This window comes from Pseudoliparis swirei, chromosome 6 (assembly GCF_029220125.1).
Source record: "Pseudoliparis swirei isolate HS2019 ecotype Mariana Trench chromosome 6, NWPU_hadal_v1, whole genome shotgun sequence".
Taxonomy (NCBI): domain Eukaryota; kingdom Metazoa; phylum Chordata; class Actinopteri; order Perciformes; family Liparidae; genus Pseudoliparis; species Pseudoliparis swirei.
In genome coordinates this window covers 27,063,120-27,079,861 of record NC_079393.1, presented here as the reverse complement: position 1 = coordinate 27,079,861, position 16,742 = coordinate 27,063,120, and the positions used below count along the sequence as shown (strand labels likewise).

The following is a 16,742-nucleotide window of genomic DNA, read 5'->3' as shown; positions in this document are numbered from 1 at the left end:
GTACACTCTCTGGTGAGAATCTCAGAGACCACGTGATCATGACGTCAGAGACAGTTGAAAAACGCCTTTTAAGGGCATGAGATCTCCTCTGGGTGCACGGGGCAGACCCAGTGCGTCATACACCCAACTGCGCATGCGTCGTTCAGACATGGACCGCGAGGAGCCTCCGGTGTCTGTCCCCGTGTCTCCAGGAGAAATGATGAGACTGTTGGTGAAGCAGCAAGTCCACGCGGCCGTTGAAGAGTCTTTTGGGCTGTTGGACACATTGACAGCAGCTTATGAGGACACCGTGTCTCAGTTGAGAGAACAATGGCGACACCCATCAGGTTGGTTTTTCTTCTTCACTGGTCCCGTTGTGACACTGACATGTTAGTGCGCCTCTATACTGATGTTCATGGTAAATGCATTCGATCGGGAGCACGCGAGGGGTTTGTCAAAGTTAGCGGAAAGAACCACGTGAAACAACATCCGTTTTTCAAAATAAGATGTCGACAAATTATACACTATCATAAAATAGTAAACGATGAACTGATTTTGTATCTTTATCAGGGTTTTTCCTGGGTCACAATGGGTCTTCGGTGCTCCCAAAAAATTTGTTTTTCCCTAAACTGGCAATCAAACAATTTTAATGTTTCAATTAGGAAATTTTTCAAAGTAAAACTACTTAATGTTTAACCCTTGTGTTGCCTTCGGGTCATTTTGACCCGAATCAATATTACACCCTCCCCCCGCCTTCGGATTAATTTGACCCCATTCAATGTATAATGTCGGTGTTCTTTCGGTAGTCAACAAACAAACAGAAAGTGCCTCACACTTAAACTTGGAAAACAATATTAATTCTAATAAATTTCTGGAGGTTTTAATTGCTGGCGTCAAATTGAACCCAAAGTGTAAAATATGTTAGTAAATATAAAGGTAACAGGAGGGTGAAACATTGAATCGGGTCAAAATGACCCATAGGCGGGGGGAGGGTGTAATATTGATTCGGGTCAAAATGACCCGAAGGCAACACAAGGGTTAAAGAAATCATGCAGGCATTCTAAATATGTTTTCCCCCAGAGTCCCATGTAATGACTGATGCAGATGTTTTCAGGACATCCCTGACATCCCCTAGCCTGGCAATCAAAACAATTTACTGTCCCAAGTAGGAGATTTTTCAAAGTAAAGGTCATACACTTTTATGAGAAATCAGGCATTTTGTAATGTTTGTTTGCAACCAAGATCTCTGGCCGGAGTCCTACCAGTTCACCCTTTGGCCACTGGGGCACTCCCGTTTTAGTCTTCTGACTGCATGATAGTGTTTATTGTTTTAAAATTGTTGACATAATGTGATGGTGAGCTGATGAGTGATCAAATGAGAAAAAAACATTTAAAAAAGGCTATTACTTTGAAGGAATGATTATTTTAAGATAAAATCTATACATTATTATTTAGGCCCCCAAACTGTTGAATAATGTAATAATTGTAGCACATGGTGTTATAGAAAATAAAAAACGTATCCGTTTACATTTTAATCAATAAGATCAATGCTGTTTGTCATATATTCAGTGACTTGGACAAATGAGAACTTTTATGGAAAACAGGCTGACATGTATATCCTGTGAAATAATTGGTCCACCTATTTTAGTTGGTCGCAAAATCCACTCGCATAATGAATTGAGGGTTTACGTTATTCAAGCGTACAACTCTTTATGTGTGAATGGACCACCGTCCTTGCTATGGAGCATTTCAAATTTGTGGTAAATGAAAGAAAAAGTATTCATGAGTCCAATGTTATCATGTATAACTAAGTGTCCCTATGCTTTTTAAATACAAGTACAGGAATCTGTTTTTGTTATTGCACAATGTAATGAATATATTTTGTATTTTAAATGTTTTATGTAATATTTTTATAAAATTGTAAAATATTATTGTATTATGCCTCAACGGTTACGTTTTAAATGATAAAACAGTATGTAACCTAGGTCACGTTAAAGGTGGTTAATTTCCCACCTTTTTTAGATTCAGTGTGACAGCTGTTCCCACGGCCAGTGCCTCGGAATGGACACAGCAACACTTCAGAAAGGAAACAATTAGTGTATGTCTCCCTAATTATTGGACCAAAAGCATGTGCAATTCTTTTCTGCATTTATTATGTTAGAATTATTCTAATTTGTGGAGCATAAAGTTTTATTTTTTTATTTTTATAATTGCACTTTAAATAATTCACAGTTGAAATGAGTCACTTTAATGTTCTAAAATATTCATCTTAAATATTTTCTGAGTTTAAATTTTTTCATTTTCAAATGTGTGACTTTCACTTTGAAATATATCAAGATAAGTTGATTAAAAAAAGTAAGATTTTCAATATAGGTGGAGTCAGAAATGTCCTGAACACATCTGCATAACTCTGGGGAGAAAGATATTTAGAATGCCTCAAATCTTCAGAAATAAACGATTTTTTTGTAAAAATGTAGGACATTTACTTTGAAAAACTCTTCTTTGGTACAGTAAAACTGTTTTAATTTTAGCATTAACTTTAGCTAAATGTAAAATGTTCTATCTATTTATCTATAAAGATACAACATTAATTCAGCTTTTACTTTGAAATGCTAGTATACGATTTGTCGACATCTTTTTATGAAAAACAGATTGTTTCACGTGGATCTTTCCACTAAATGTGTTAAAACACTTGTGTGCTCCCGATCTGGGTTGTTTGAATGTGTTTACCGTGAACATCAGTATATCGGTGCTCAAAAATGTCAATGTCGGCTGATTTGACCACGAATATCCGAGTGTCGGCCGAGTTGACCGCAGTGGTTTAACTGGCGACTTTTCAGCCGAACGCGTCCGTTGTTGTCGTGGTTATGACAGTCCGGTCATGTGAGCCGCCACTTGAAATGTAATGCGTCTCCAGTCATGGTGCTACGGGAGGAGGGCTTGTACGGTGTGAGAGATGAACTGGTGTTTGAATGAAGTGGTTTTGGTACGCGTGCGTGAGCAGACGTCTTGTAGGAGTGGCCTCTCAGGACCTGTCTGACTCACTAGGAAATGCACATTTCCATCGCTTAGCCCACGGGTGGGCAAACTTTTTGACTCGCGGGCCACATTCGGTTCTAAAATGTGACAGAGGGGCCGGGCCAGGAGCATTTGGACACGCAATGTAATTTTTTTAACCTGGAGATTGCGTCTGTTTTTTATACAATTCAATTTAAGGTGCAAAGTTAAAGTAATCAACATTTACTGGAAAGAGATCAATGGAATCACTTTCAACATTCAAAACAAATTACCCAACGAAATACTCAAGCTCAATAATTTCTATTTGTTTTAAACCCCGCAAAATAATGGACGGATTGTCCTGAGAGATAGACTGTATTAAATATCCTGACTGCAGCAGAAACTAGAAAGGGGTCTTTAAAGTGAGGGTGATGTGCGGCGTCATCTGGTCAGCATGTGTATGAACCCGTCACAAACAGACTGACAGCGCTTTACTCGAGAAAATAGGACCCTAAAGCTGACAATTGAAGTTCTATTTTTTTAAATTATTCATATCTCTTCTGAAAACACACCTTTACTCATGTGGACCAACTGTTTTGGTGTTTGAAATTGGTTTACCAAAGGTCATAGGTTCACAAAAGCAGTGAACTATCTGAATACAATGCTAGATACATGTAATTGCACCTGTCCATCCTGGAGGGATCCTCCTCTGTTCTCTCCTGAAGGGTTCTTCCCTTTTCCCCCCTGAAGGGTTATTTGGGAGTTGTTCCTGATCCGATGTGAGGTCAAAGGTCAGGGATGTCTATGTGTACAGATTGTAAAGCACTCAGAGACAAATTTGTGAAATTGGGCTCTACAAATAAACTGAATTGAATTAAATGAATGAGGAAAACCACATTTTGTATTACCGTTTTTTGAGTAAAAATGATGTCTGTCACACATTCACCAAAATGATAAAGATGGGACTGAGAAATGACTTCATATTGCAGATAAAGTTTCATGGGGTGTGTGCAAATAAAAAATGACCATTACATTTTTTTTTATTTATAAATATGTATTGTCCATAAAAAATTAAAAAATTCTACATTATATACATGTTGAGAAATAGAAAACAGAACACAACAATTGACTATTTACAATATAGCTTCACTATAATAACATGATGTCATCGTGTCAAGAGTCCTCTCTGCTGGCCGGGCAGGGGGAGCTGCAGGCTGCGCTGCAGGCGCTGGTGAATCCTCTCTGTAAAATACAAGACTAGTCAGCACCGCGCGCACGTTACGGACACCGTGACGGACACCGTGACACGTAACATGTAGTAAAGACTCTTACCCGGTCCAAGTGGCTCTCTTCTGGCTGCGTGTTCCTCCTCGTGGCTCCGCAGCCCCTCCAGGCTCCGCGCTGCTCGCCAAAATCACTGCGGCTGTTTCTAAATGAGCCCCATCTGTGTGGTGGGCGGGTCCTTTGTGATTTACTGACTGTTTATTGGTTGGTTTTTTTCGAGAAATGTTGACAGACAAACGGATTGACAAATCACGGTGAAGGGTTTCGTGTGACGAGTTCTTTCCGCGCCAACGCACACCGGAAGTAAACAAAGTCGCGATTTGGACAAATTCGGCGGGCCGGATTAAAAAGCCTAACGGGCTGGATGTGGCCCGCGGGCCGTAGTTTGCCCATGTCTGGCTTAGCCTCTACTCTACCAGTGCAGCACTCACTGGTCCAGATTAAACATGACTGTTACCTGTTATTGTGTTCCGATAAGGACACACACTGACCGTGTTTACATGCATTCGAATAACTGGCTTAGTCGGACTGAAATCAAATTATCCGTTTCATGTAAACACCTTTGTTCGACGATGTGCGGTCCGACTACGATCCGATTAACACCCCTGGATAACTTGATCCGATTCGGTTGATAATTCCACTATCGCGGCATGTAACGGTGAATTGGATTAGGAACTGGACTTTGCGTCTTTGCGCATGCTTGAGATCCCGACGCCCTCCTCCCTCCCATGTCGTAACCCGGAAGTCGAAAGAGACGATAAGTTGTCACTGCCGGGAGCCTGGCCGGCAGAAAACAAACAAACAACGCTATGGAGAACACAAGAGCCACCACACATTTCTGGACCGAAGAGCAGACAGAATTTATGCTTAACCTTGCTCTCTGTTCGCCATCTTTCTCGAAATGTTGTTGTTGTTGTTGTTGGTAGTGGTGAAGAGGTCAAGCGGAAATGGCTGTATCACCACGAGTTGTAATGAAAACAGCGCCACCTATCGTATCGGATATGACATGCTTTCTGCCAATGATTCGAATTACTCACTGCCATGTATATTGGGATAATAGCAGATCCCCCAAAAGATAGCAGAGTCCGACTAAAGCAAGATTCGAATTATACCATTATGTAAACGCACTGATTGAATAACTACACACAGGAGTGAGCGTGTCTTTAGGAACATGACGTGGAGCGGCTTGCTCCCTCCTTCATTTAGGATGTAGTCTGCATTAACGAAACCTTTCCATCTTCAAGATGAACATATCACTTGTTGATGTTTATCTAATTCTAAATACGTCAGAAATCACACAAAAAATCTGAAGTTGGAAGACACTTTTCCCCCTCAGTTCTCAGGAGGATATGAAAAATCAAAAACAATATTATTTTGGACGTTATATGAAAAAAAATTATCGTTAAAGTTAGTCACCTTAAAATAAATAATGTTATTCATATTTTTCCAATATCTGATCTTTTTTTAAAGCTCATTAAAAGTGTATATAAGAATGACACTGCTTTTGTAATGATGGCATGGGTCTGCCTGTGTGCACGGCACCAGTAGAGGGTAAACCTTTTTGATTTATTTTACGCATCGATGCCGTACCAGTATTTTTATCAGTGGCCTGAAGCGTGAGCTCGGGTTCAATTAGGATTGTGTGTTGTTGTGCATTATAATTATTATTATTTGTACATGCCAGTGACTATAAAAGGTGAAGGGGGGGAGGAGACGCAAGGTTTTTTTGTTTTGGGGACTTCAAAGACTTTGGGACTGTCGGGATCCGGGGAATATATTGTACTTTGAGAGGGTTTAATTATTTGTTTTATGTGTTCATTTTGGGTCTTTAAGGATGCATTGAATTTGATTTAAATAATAATAATTGGGTTTACGCAATATTGACTGTTTGTTTTTCTTTTATCACCGTTTTACGTTCGCGCAGGTTAAGCAGGGACTTAACAGCCATTAGCAAATCCGCTCATTCCCTTAGAATAGCGTATTGTACCTTTCCCTTTAGGATTAAGGACTTAGGGGGCGGCTGTAGCTCAGTGGGGTAAGGGTGTCGTCCTGCAACCCCATGGTCGTCGGTTCGATCCCCGTCCTCCCCATGTTTAAATAATAAGATGTTTAATGTGTAGATAGTAGTACTGGTTCCACAGCTAACACTATATATTAACATTTCAATCAGGAAAGACAATGAATAGTTAATGTTTATTACAATGCACCGTGATATGAACATCGGTTATGCTGAATTACTTTGGCGATTGAACTCGGCGGGAGGATTTGAGATCGCGCTGTGTTTGCCCTGAGCGGCAGCAATGAATGAATCCCCCCGATGAGTCCAAACACTGGTGCTAGTGGCTGGAGGTTCTGCTGGAGTTGGCTGGAGAGACGCTGGGTTGCTGCGTCTGAGGAAGTGGATGGTGCTGGGGAGGTGGAGGGTCGCATGGAAGCAGCATCAGGCACTAGAGGCGGGGAAACGGTACATTTAAGTGAGACGGCAGCAGCTGATAGGCTAGCTCCGCGGGCGTGCCTCTGTGCTATTGGCTCGGTGCTGGCTGTTGATCAGCTGCTGGACTCGTGACGCCACTGACAGTGACAGCCGGTGTAGGATATGCGCTTCTGGTGAGGGAGCCATGCATGTGGGGCCTGAGCCTGCAGTGAGGGGAAGGTCTTCCTGTCTGAACTTACGCTAGAGCTTCATAACAACCACCCTCAACTTTACATACGTATGTTTACTGATAACATAATTTCACTGACGCACACTATGAGCCACCGGGGGCCAGCCATGGACAATGAGTCACTGGAAGACATTACATTTCCTCTATGAGAGACAGCCCAAGGTGATATCCCGGCTGCTGTGGTTGATTCGGATGCTGACCCTTACCACCACGTCACCCCTCGACACGATGGAAGCGGTGTCTTAGAGTTAACCAGCTTGTTTGAATCCATGTATCTGGAGCAATCGGAGCAGGAACCTCAACAGCCTGAGGATGATGAGGTGTTGGCACTAAGAACAGCTTCGGGATTTCCATTCAGGGGTTGACGCCTTAGAAGTTCGACTTAAAGAAGCGGTTGATAGCACACTCAATCGGGAAGAGGGACTCAGGGCTTTCCTTGAGACAGTGGCAGAGACAGCTAAAGGTTATGTTGATGCAAGGCTTTGATCGTGCCATATTGGCTTGTTTGGAACGAAGGGACATCCAACGGGGACAGAAGCTGAACAAGACCCTTGACAGAAATCGTCTCTCTTGGAAGCCAGGCAGTTTTTCTAATCCTGCAGGGCCATTACCAGACAGCCGGCATAAGGCAGAGGGGGATACCGGTTTTTCATCCCTGCCTGCGTCGATGGCCAAGTTACCCATTAGAAAGGAGTTTCCCCTGTTTGGGGAATCCAGAGATTCTGCGGATGTCACCGACTTCATTGAACAGTGCGAGAATTTTCTAACCCTCAGACCCTTGGGTGACATTGAACTTTTAGGCACACCCAATGCTGTTCTAAAGGGTCCAGCACGGAGCTGGTGGTTAGCTGCCCGCAGCAAAGTATCCAACTGGGGAAAGTTCAAAGGTGCTTTCCTTGAAGCTTTCCTGCCCACTGACTATCAATCTGAGATTGAGGAGCAACTGCATGCCCATGTGCAAGAACCCACCCACCCACCCAGTGCTTGAGAGACTTTTCATATGATCATCGTGCGCTCTGCCTGAAATGGAGACTTGAGAGGGCCTGTAATCCGAGGTTGGCAAGCGGCCTACGCGGCTTCATCGCTACTGTGGTCAAAGTGGCTCCCTGATTGAAAAAGACTGGAGTAACTCCAAAGATAATTAAAGCCGAGTACAGCAGACCACCCCTCCAGAGCGCTCGCCCAAGAAGCCCAGCAGGAAGCCTGAACATGGTCAAGGCCGTGGGCACGGCGGAGACGTAGCCTCGGTGCTAGGTGTTCCAACTCTCCTTGTAGTGCCAATCGGGATCCGAGGCTTACAAGGTGACGCAGTCTTCGACTAGGGGTGCACATACTCGTTGATGAGTAGACCTCTGTGGAATAGCATGAGGAAGGCGGGTGAGAACATAGGTGCGAGTAAGATCTCTAAATGTATTATGGCTAATGGTAAAGCGAGCACGTCAATAGGTAGAACTATCCTCCTTCTTACGCTCCACGATGCCCACATAACCGTTGGCATACATGTGCTCGGGGACGACCAACTATGCATGCCTTTCCTGCTGGGGCTGGACTTGATGTGCGCAGGTCAGTTTATCTTAAAGCCACACCTGAGTAAATATGGCATGCCCAGGGGAAAAGAGTCCAAGTTCTTATCAAAGACCCAGGATGCACTGAAATGGGGTAGTGCAGAGCTTCTACATGGCGGTAATGGAAGACGTCAGTCCCGAACAGCCTGCAAATCCGCTGTGGGAGGCTCAACCGGAGGTGGTCAGGTCGCTCTTGCAGAAATGGCCTACGGTGTGGACAGAGTCCACTAGAGCCACCGAAGTTATAAAATACAAGATCTGGATGACAGATGAGATGCCAGTCCGAAAGAAAGCCTACCGAGTGTCACCGCAGAAGCAGACTGTTATTGAAGAACAATTAAAAAAAATCCTAAGCAACAGCGTCATTGAGCCATCCTCTTCTGTATGGGCCTCACCTGTAGTCTTAACCCCACGGAAAGATGAGACACCCCGTTTCTTTGTGGACTACACGGGAGTTAATACAAAAACCCACCATGATGCCTATCCAGTGCTGCTGGTACATGAAATTCTGGAGTCCTTGCAGGGGGCCCAGTACTTTAGCGCCCTGGATCTCCGCAGTGGATACTGGCAGGTGGCTATGGATGTGGAGAACAAGCAGAAGACTGCCATGATCACCCATCTTGGCCTATTCCAATTCAAGGTCATGCCATTTGGTTTGCGTAATGCAGGTGCCACCTTCCAGAGGTTGATGGAAAGAGTCCTGGGAGAGTTGAAGGGCAAGATCTGCTTTGTCTACATAGACAATATTATTGTCTTTTCTCAGACTCATGAGCAACACTTGCGGGATCTCGACGCAGTGTTTAAGAAGCTCCACCAGGCTCACCTAACCCTCAATGTAAAGAAATGCCATCTTCTCCAGACCAACTCGACTTTTTTGGGCATGTTTGTTCCAGAAAAGTCGTGGAAGTTGACCCAGGCCCAACCTTGCTTTTCAAGTTCACTAACGCTAGTGGGGCGGGGCTTGGAGCCGTTCTGATGCAGGTCATTGAGGGAGACGAAAAAGTCATTGCCTTCACATCAAGAGCTCTCCAGGGTGCTGAACTGAGGTATTCCATCTCAGAGAAGGAATGTCTGGCAGTTGTGTGGGCGGTGGAGAAGTGGCGTCATTTCTTGGAGGGTGAACCGTTTGATGTGTTTACAGACCACAGTGCTCTGGTGTGAGTATTCAATTGTCCCAAAGCATCGTCAAGGCTCACCAGATGGACTCTGCGCCTGCAGGCATTCTCTTTCCGGGTTCATTATGAGAAGGGTTGGTGCAACGTTGTTCCAGATGCGCTGTCCCGTGCAACACCTCCAGCACTATTAGGTAGTGTGTCTGGCTGTCGCCAAGTCCCACTGGGCTGATCTACTCAGTTCGCTAAAGGACATTGAAGAGGCTCAGCAGACTCACACCTTATGCCAAGAGCTTAGTCAGACTGTTTGCCAGTCCACATCTGGCCGCAATCACTACCAACTACAGCCAGGAATGTTATACCGGGGCGTGCCTTCCAAGTAAGGAGGTTATAACTACCAGTTAGTCGTTCCGGCTGTACTGTCCCCAAAGTTTCTGGCCTTCTTCCATAATAGCCCCTTTGGAGGACATTTAGGACGGATAAAGCTCAGCAAGGCACGGAATCCAGTCCTGTTGGTAGTGGTGGACTATTGCTGTAAATGGGTTGAGCTGTTCGCTCTTAGGGATGCCAAGACTCCAAAGGTCTGTCAGATTTTTAAAAATGACATTTTCACCCGCTGGGGAGTACCGGTGTACCTGGTTTCTGATCGGGGACCCCAATTTACAAGCCAGCTAATGTCTAGCTGTGTGAGAGCTGGGGAGTGGCGCAAAAGCTCACTACGGCATACCACCCTCAGACCAAGCTGACGGAGAGGGTCAAAGGACACCATGATTGCCTCTTTTGTCGGTGACCACCATCATGATTAGGACCGGTGGTTGCCTGAGTTCCGTTTGGCTAGCAACACAGCGGTGCATGAGACCACTGGCGTGACTCCTGCAATGTTGGCCCTGAGCCGCGAAGTTAAAGGCCCGCTGGAGCGTCTCGTGCACCAGACAGCAACACCTCTACATACCACACATTACACACACTCGCAGATGATAAAAGAGATCGAAAGACATGTTGGTGTGGCCAAAGCCATCTTTCCCCTCAGGATTAAGTTATAAGGGAGAATTGTTACACTTTGTACAATTTCTTGTTCGAGAGCTCATGCGATCTCCATGGTCATTTTCAAAGATCATATTAAACTTCCAATAGATTTCTGTTGAAGTGGATCCAGTTACTCTTCTGTTTTTTGAGTACATTTTAGTGTGATAGTGTTATTAAATGTTCACACTATGATGAAGGTGAGGACTTTGATGCATACCTAGACAGCATGGCTCATCAATCGATGGCGACCACACTGCAAAGGGCTGTGCCAGATTGTCTGTTCAATTTCTCAACGGGTTCCTTCCTCTTCCATCTCAATACTGGCAACGTTCGTTCTGTCCTGATGTTTACGAATGTCATTCTTATTGTTTTGTATTTATGTGTTTGTAAATGAAGAGCAACAAATACACATTTAGTCAGACTCCTTGAACGTCTCCAGTGATAAAAGTTGAGATCAGTCACCGTTGTTCATAATGTTCTCCCTGCAGATGTCCAGCAGCAGGTAGGGATTAGAGCATATGTCCCCCCTGAGGACCAGGAGGAGCCGGAGCCACTCCACATAAAAGAGGAGCCGGAGCCACTCCACATAAAAGAGGAGCCGGAGCCCCACCACATAAAAGACCTGCAGGATCTCTGGACCCGTCTAGAGGGAGATCAGCTCATTGTGCTGGAGGAGGCCGATATCGCCACGTTCTCATTCACTGCTGTTACTTTGGAGAGTGAAGATGACGAACCTCAGACCTCACAGCTTCATCAAAGCCAGTCGGAGGACGACAGAGAGGCGGAGCCTCCAGCCAGCAGCTCAGCTACACCGATACAAACAGAAACTGATGAAGACGACTGTGGGGGATCAGGACCAGAAAGGAACCTAAATCCACATCGTCATTCACATCCAATTGCTGATGATGAAGAGGCTTCAGACTCTTCTGAGACTGAAGCCAGTTGTGGTGATTGGCAAGAAGCTTTGTCAGATTCTGGACCTGAAAGTGTAGATGGCGACAATGTCTGGAAGGAGACCAGGACATCTGAGTCTGCTGCACATGCCCTGAAATATAAGGAAGCTCTTGTAAGTCATGTAGGATGTAACACTGGCAACAAATGCAAGGAATCACTATCAAAAGTGAGAAAGAAACCATTCAGTTGTAACGAGTGTGGGAAAAGATTTACAAGTCAGGGAAATCTGAAGACACATATGAGAGTCCACACAGGAGAGAAACCATTCAGTTGTGTCGAGTGTGGGAAAAGATGTACACAACAGGGAGATCTGAAGAAACACATCAGAGTCCACACAGGAGAGAAACCATTCAGTTGTTGCGAGTGTGGGAAAAGATTTGCATTACAGGGAAATCTGAAGAGCCACATGAGAGTCCACACAGGAGAGAAACCATTCAGCTGTGATGAGTGTGGGAAAAGATTTGCAGGACAGGGAAATCTGAAGAGCCACATGAGAGTCCACACAGGAGAGAAACCAATCAGTTGTGACGAGTGTGGGAAAAGATTTGCAGTACAGGGACGTCTGAAAAAACACATGAGTGTCCACACAGGAGAGAAACCATTCAGTTGTGATGTGTGTGGGAAAAGATGTACGCAACAGGTAGGTCTGAAGACACACATGAGAGTCCACACAGTAGAGAAGCCAATCAGTTGTAATGTGTGTGGGAAAAGATTTAAGCATCAGGGAAATCTGAAGAGACACATGGTAGTCCACACAGGAGAGAAACCATTCAGTTGTGGTGTGTGTGGGAAAAGATTTACAGAACAGGGAAATCTGAAAACACACATGAGAGTCCACACAGGATATAATGTGTTTCTTCCAGTAGTGACAAATTCCACATGGAAGTTGTTCTCTTTCTAATGTGTGAATTAAAAAAATAAGTAAAATGTTTTTAATTGTTTCCCATGTCATTTATTTGTAAATGAGATGGAAGACAAAGTGTTTTCTAATCGTTTGATGAATCTTTATTAAAAACAATGACAACATACTGAGTGTCTTTGATGGAGGAAACTAAAAACAAACTAAAAACTCTGTACAAATACATCAGTATTTAAAATGCATTTTCCCTGTAATGTTTTAAAATCGACACTACCGTTCAAAAGTTTGGGGTCACTTAGAAATGTCTTTATTTTTCAAAGAAAAGCACTGTTTTTTCAATAAAGATAACATTAAATTAATCCAAAATACACTATATACATTGTTAATGTGGTAAATTAATATTCAGGGTGGAAGTGTCTGGTTTCTAATGAAATGTCTCCAGAGGTGTATAGAGGCCCATTTCCATCAACTATCACTCCAGTGTTCTAATCGTACATTGTGTTTGCTAATCGCCTTAGAAGACTAATGTCTGATTAGAAAACCCTTGTGCAATTATGCTAGCACAGCTGAAAACAGTTATGCTCGTGATATAAGCTATACAACTGGCCTTTCTTTGAGCTTGAAGTTTGATGAACAAAATTAATACTTCAAATATTAATCATTATTTCTAACCTTGTCAATGTCTTGACTATATGTTCTATGAAATGTTCAATTCATTTGATAAATAAAAGTGTGAGTTTTCATGGAAGACACAAAATTGTCTGGATGACCCCAAACTTTTGAACGGTAGTGTACAAAAAGAGACTTTTGCAAGTCCACTTTGTGCGACGGAAACTTTGTTACACTTTCTCTTACAGATCCCATTGTTTTGTATAATTCTCAAGAAATTTGTTTCTATGCAACTATAAACTCACAGGAAGATTCTTGTAAAAGATTTGATGGATAGTTAGCGTGAAAGTAGAGACACTTTTTAACTGCCTGTACCAATTTGTGTCTTTTGTCACCTAGAAAGCCTTTTATTTCAGTTGTACTATTGTCTAAAGGCAAGCAAATTGTTTAAAATACAGTGGGTACGGAAAGTATTCAGACCCCTTTAAAATGTTTACTCTTTGTTTCAGTGCAGCAATTTGCCAAAATCAAAAAAGTAATTAATTGTATGTCTCATTCATGTAACTCAGCTCCATCTTGACAGAGAAAAAAAAATTAGACATTTTTGCAAATTTATTAAAAAAGAAAAACTGAAATCTCCCATGGTGCTCAGTCTTCTGAGTCTCAGTGGTGAGTAGAACCTTGGAGCTCTACAGCAGGAGTCTTCTTGGGGATGATGCAACATGTGGTCATACCTGGATTTGGGGATCCTGCCGTTCTTCAACAGATCCTCTCCAGCTCCGTCAGGTTGGTGAATGTTGGGGTTCAGGGCTCTGCTGGGCCAGTCCACAAGGGTCCAGAGTTGTTCCCAAGCCACTCCTTTGTTCTTTGAGCTGTGTGCTTAGGGTCATGGTCTTGTTGAAGGTGAACCTTCGGCCCAGTCTGAGGTCCAGAGCCTCTGAAGAGCTTTTCTTCAGGATATCTCTGTACTTGGCCTCATTCATCGTTCCTTCCATGTCAACCAGTCGTCCTGTCCCTGCAGCTGAAGACTTTTCAAACCCCGTCAGAGGTTCACTCGCACAGGAAGCCTCTCGCGCCTGACCGGGCAATCGCGGAAAGGCGTGAGAGGCTCCCCACCGACCAACCGTCCGTCCGACTCTGCGACTGCGAGTCGTTTCCCCAGAATTCAGATTGTCAAAATGTTGGTTGATCCACCGTCAGGAAAAAAAGAAGAAGACGACGGGGAGGAATTCGACCAAGTGCACGATAGAACTCGGCCGGCTCTGCTTTTGATGATGATGACTGAAATAATGTGCGATTGCGCTCACACACATGTCTCTTTCCTCTCGGCAAAACGACTAGGCCGTCGTCCTTTCCAGCAGTACATGCCCAGCAAGCTGGTAAAATACGAGATCATGTCGTGGCTGGCCTGCGACGCCAGATTCAGCTACGCTTGGAAGATGCAAGTCTACACCAGGAAGCCGAGCGGCAGACGCCCGGAAAAGAACCTGGGCACGAGGGTCGTGCTCGACGTGACCGAGGGACTGACAGGGCGTGACGGGGCGTGACGTCACGTGCGACAATTTCTTCACCTCCTATGAACTCACGCGGCGGCTCCTGATCAGGAACAACACCGTGGTCGGCACGGGGAGAAAGAACAAGCCCGAGCTCCCCACTGCGCTGCTCGCGTGTGGGCGGAGAGATTATGGTACTACAAGCTCCTTAAGATATCATGGTGCATCACCAATCAAGGCTTTGTAGGTTAAGAGAAGAATTTTAAAAGTGATTCTTAATTTTACAGGGAGCCAATGCAGAGCAGCTAGTGCAGGAGTGATGTGATCTCTGTTCTTAGTTTTAGTGAGAACACGAGCTGCAGCATTCTGGATCAACTGGAGGGACCTAAGAATCTTATTAGAGCAGCCTGATAATAAAGACTTGCAGTAATCAAGTCTCGAAGTAACAAACGCGTGAACCAATTTTTCTGCATCTTTTTGAGACAAGATGTGCCTGATTTTTGAAATATTACGTAGATTACATGACATCTATTGTTCTGTCGATCCTGGAGAGGGATCCTCCTCTGTTGCTCTCCTGAAGGTTTCTTCCCTTTTTTCCCCGTGAAGGGTTGTTTGGGAGTTGTTCCTGATCCGATGTGAAGTTAAAGGTCAGGGATGTCTATGTGTACAGATTGTAAAGCGCTCTGAGAGAAATTTGTAATTTGTGAGAATGGGCTCTACAAATAAACTGAATTGAATTTAAAAAACTGAATAAATTTGCAAGGATTTCTACATTAGTTTAGTCAAGATGGTGCTGAGTGACATTAATGAGACATCAAATTAACTTTTTTGATTTTATCAAATGGCTGCACTGAAACAAAGAGTGCACATTCCGTAACCACTATATTTTAAACTTTTTGCTCGGCTCAATTTCAAGATTTTTTTACCAAAGTCTATGGATGTTGTCCCCAGGTTCGTCTATGGAGCTCAATTCGTGTGGGAAAAACACAACATCAAATAGTTGAGATTTAAGGGACATAAAGAACAACTTAAATCAAGTACACATATTTAAAATGAAAAAGAAACGTTGTCTTAGTGGGCAGTCATCATGTTCATCCAACTCGTGGGTAGCTCGCCATCTTCATCGGATACAAATTTGTATCCGCTCAAAAACCTGACCTATACAAAAGGTCACATAAAAACAGTTAATTCAAAACACAACATGTTTTCAAGAGCAGTAACCAAAAGCACTGACAGGGCAAATACAAAGGAAAAGAAAAACATGTAATATAAAAAAATGGGAGTCTAACATTGACACAAAATATGCGAAGCACATTGCACAGTCCACAACACAAAATGCACTTAAAAGTAGTCATATTTATTAGGACTTGGGTCCTGGATTGGCCAATTAAAAGATGTTCCTTCCTGAGCCAATCAGTGGGTTACACTTGCCTTTAGCTAATAGTACAACTATAATAAAAGGCTTTCTAGGTGCCCGCAACATCAGTCATAGAATGTGTTACTTCTGGCCCGCCAGATCTGTCAGAATAAATAAATCATAAAAACTTGAAAGACGTAATTCCTCCTTTCTAATGTATCTGGCTCTGCATCCGTGGCGTGAACCCTTCTCGAAACCTATTTGCCATGGCGACGGCAACAAAAAAGGAGAAAAGTTGACAGTGAGGGCCGCCGCTTTCAGGAGCGGTGGGAATTACAAGTGTTTCCCCTCCCATGAGAACAGGGTGGGGGTCCGCCCCACTTAAATGTTCTCGATAGCGCCAGATTACAACATAAGTAATGTCAGGTTGTTTTATTCAACTAAACGGTCGTCTATTATTGATCGTATCTACACAGCGGCATGTCATTTCTCTCTCTACGGGCTGGCGTTCACACTTCTCCTGGCTCTCGGTATCGCGGCGGAGCTCCGCCCCCATGCGCGCACAGACAGGTGCGCACAGACAGGTGCGCACAGACAGCTGAGCTCATACAGCTGAGCACATACAGCTGAGCTCATACAGCTGAGCACATAAAGCTGAGCTCATACAGCTGAGCGCGCTCCAACCAGCCGGCAGAGAGCGTCCAATATGTCGCGTGAACAGCAAACCGACACCTCTGCGTTACCACGGTGGTGAAGACAAGTCGTCTCAGAGTAGCTCTCTGCTCCGGGTTCAAGAGCAGAGACGAGGTGGGGCGCGAGGGGAAATGCAGATTCGTTTATTTCA

At 44.0% G+C, this 16,742-nt stretch overlaps 2 protein-coding genes across 8 annotated transcripts in view; both read left to right on the top strand.

Moving 5' to 3' along the window:
- LOC130194756 (MTOR-associated protein MEAK7-like) overlaps window positions 1-16,742 on the top strand; it is a 232,959-nt gene that overhangs the window by 56,456 nt on the left and 159,761 nt on the right. The window lies entirely within an intron of this gene.
- On the top strand, window positions 152-16,092 carry LOC130194770 (oocyte zinc finger protein XlCOF6-like). The gene is made up of 2 exons (XM_056415933.1): window positions 152-326; window positions 11,115-16,092. The coding sequence occupies exons 1-2, from the start codon at window positions 197-199 to the stop codon at window positions 12,479-12,481; spliced, it is 1,497 nt and encodes a 498-aa protein (XP_056271908.1). The 5' UTR covers window positions 152-196; the 3' UTR covers window positions 12,482-16,092.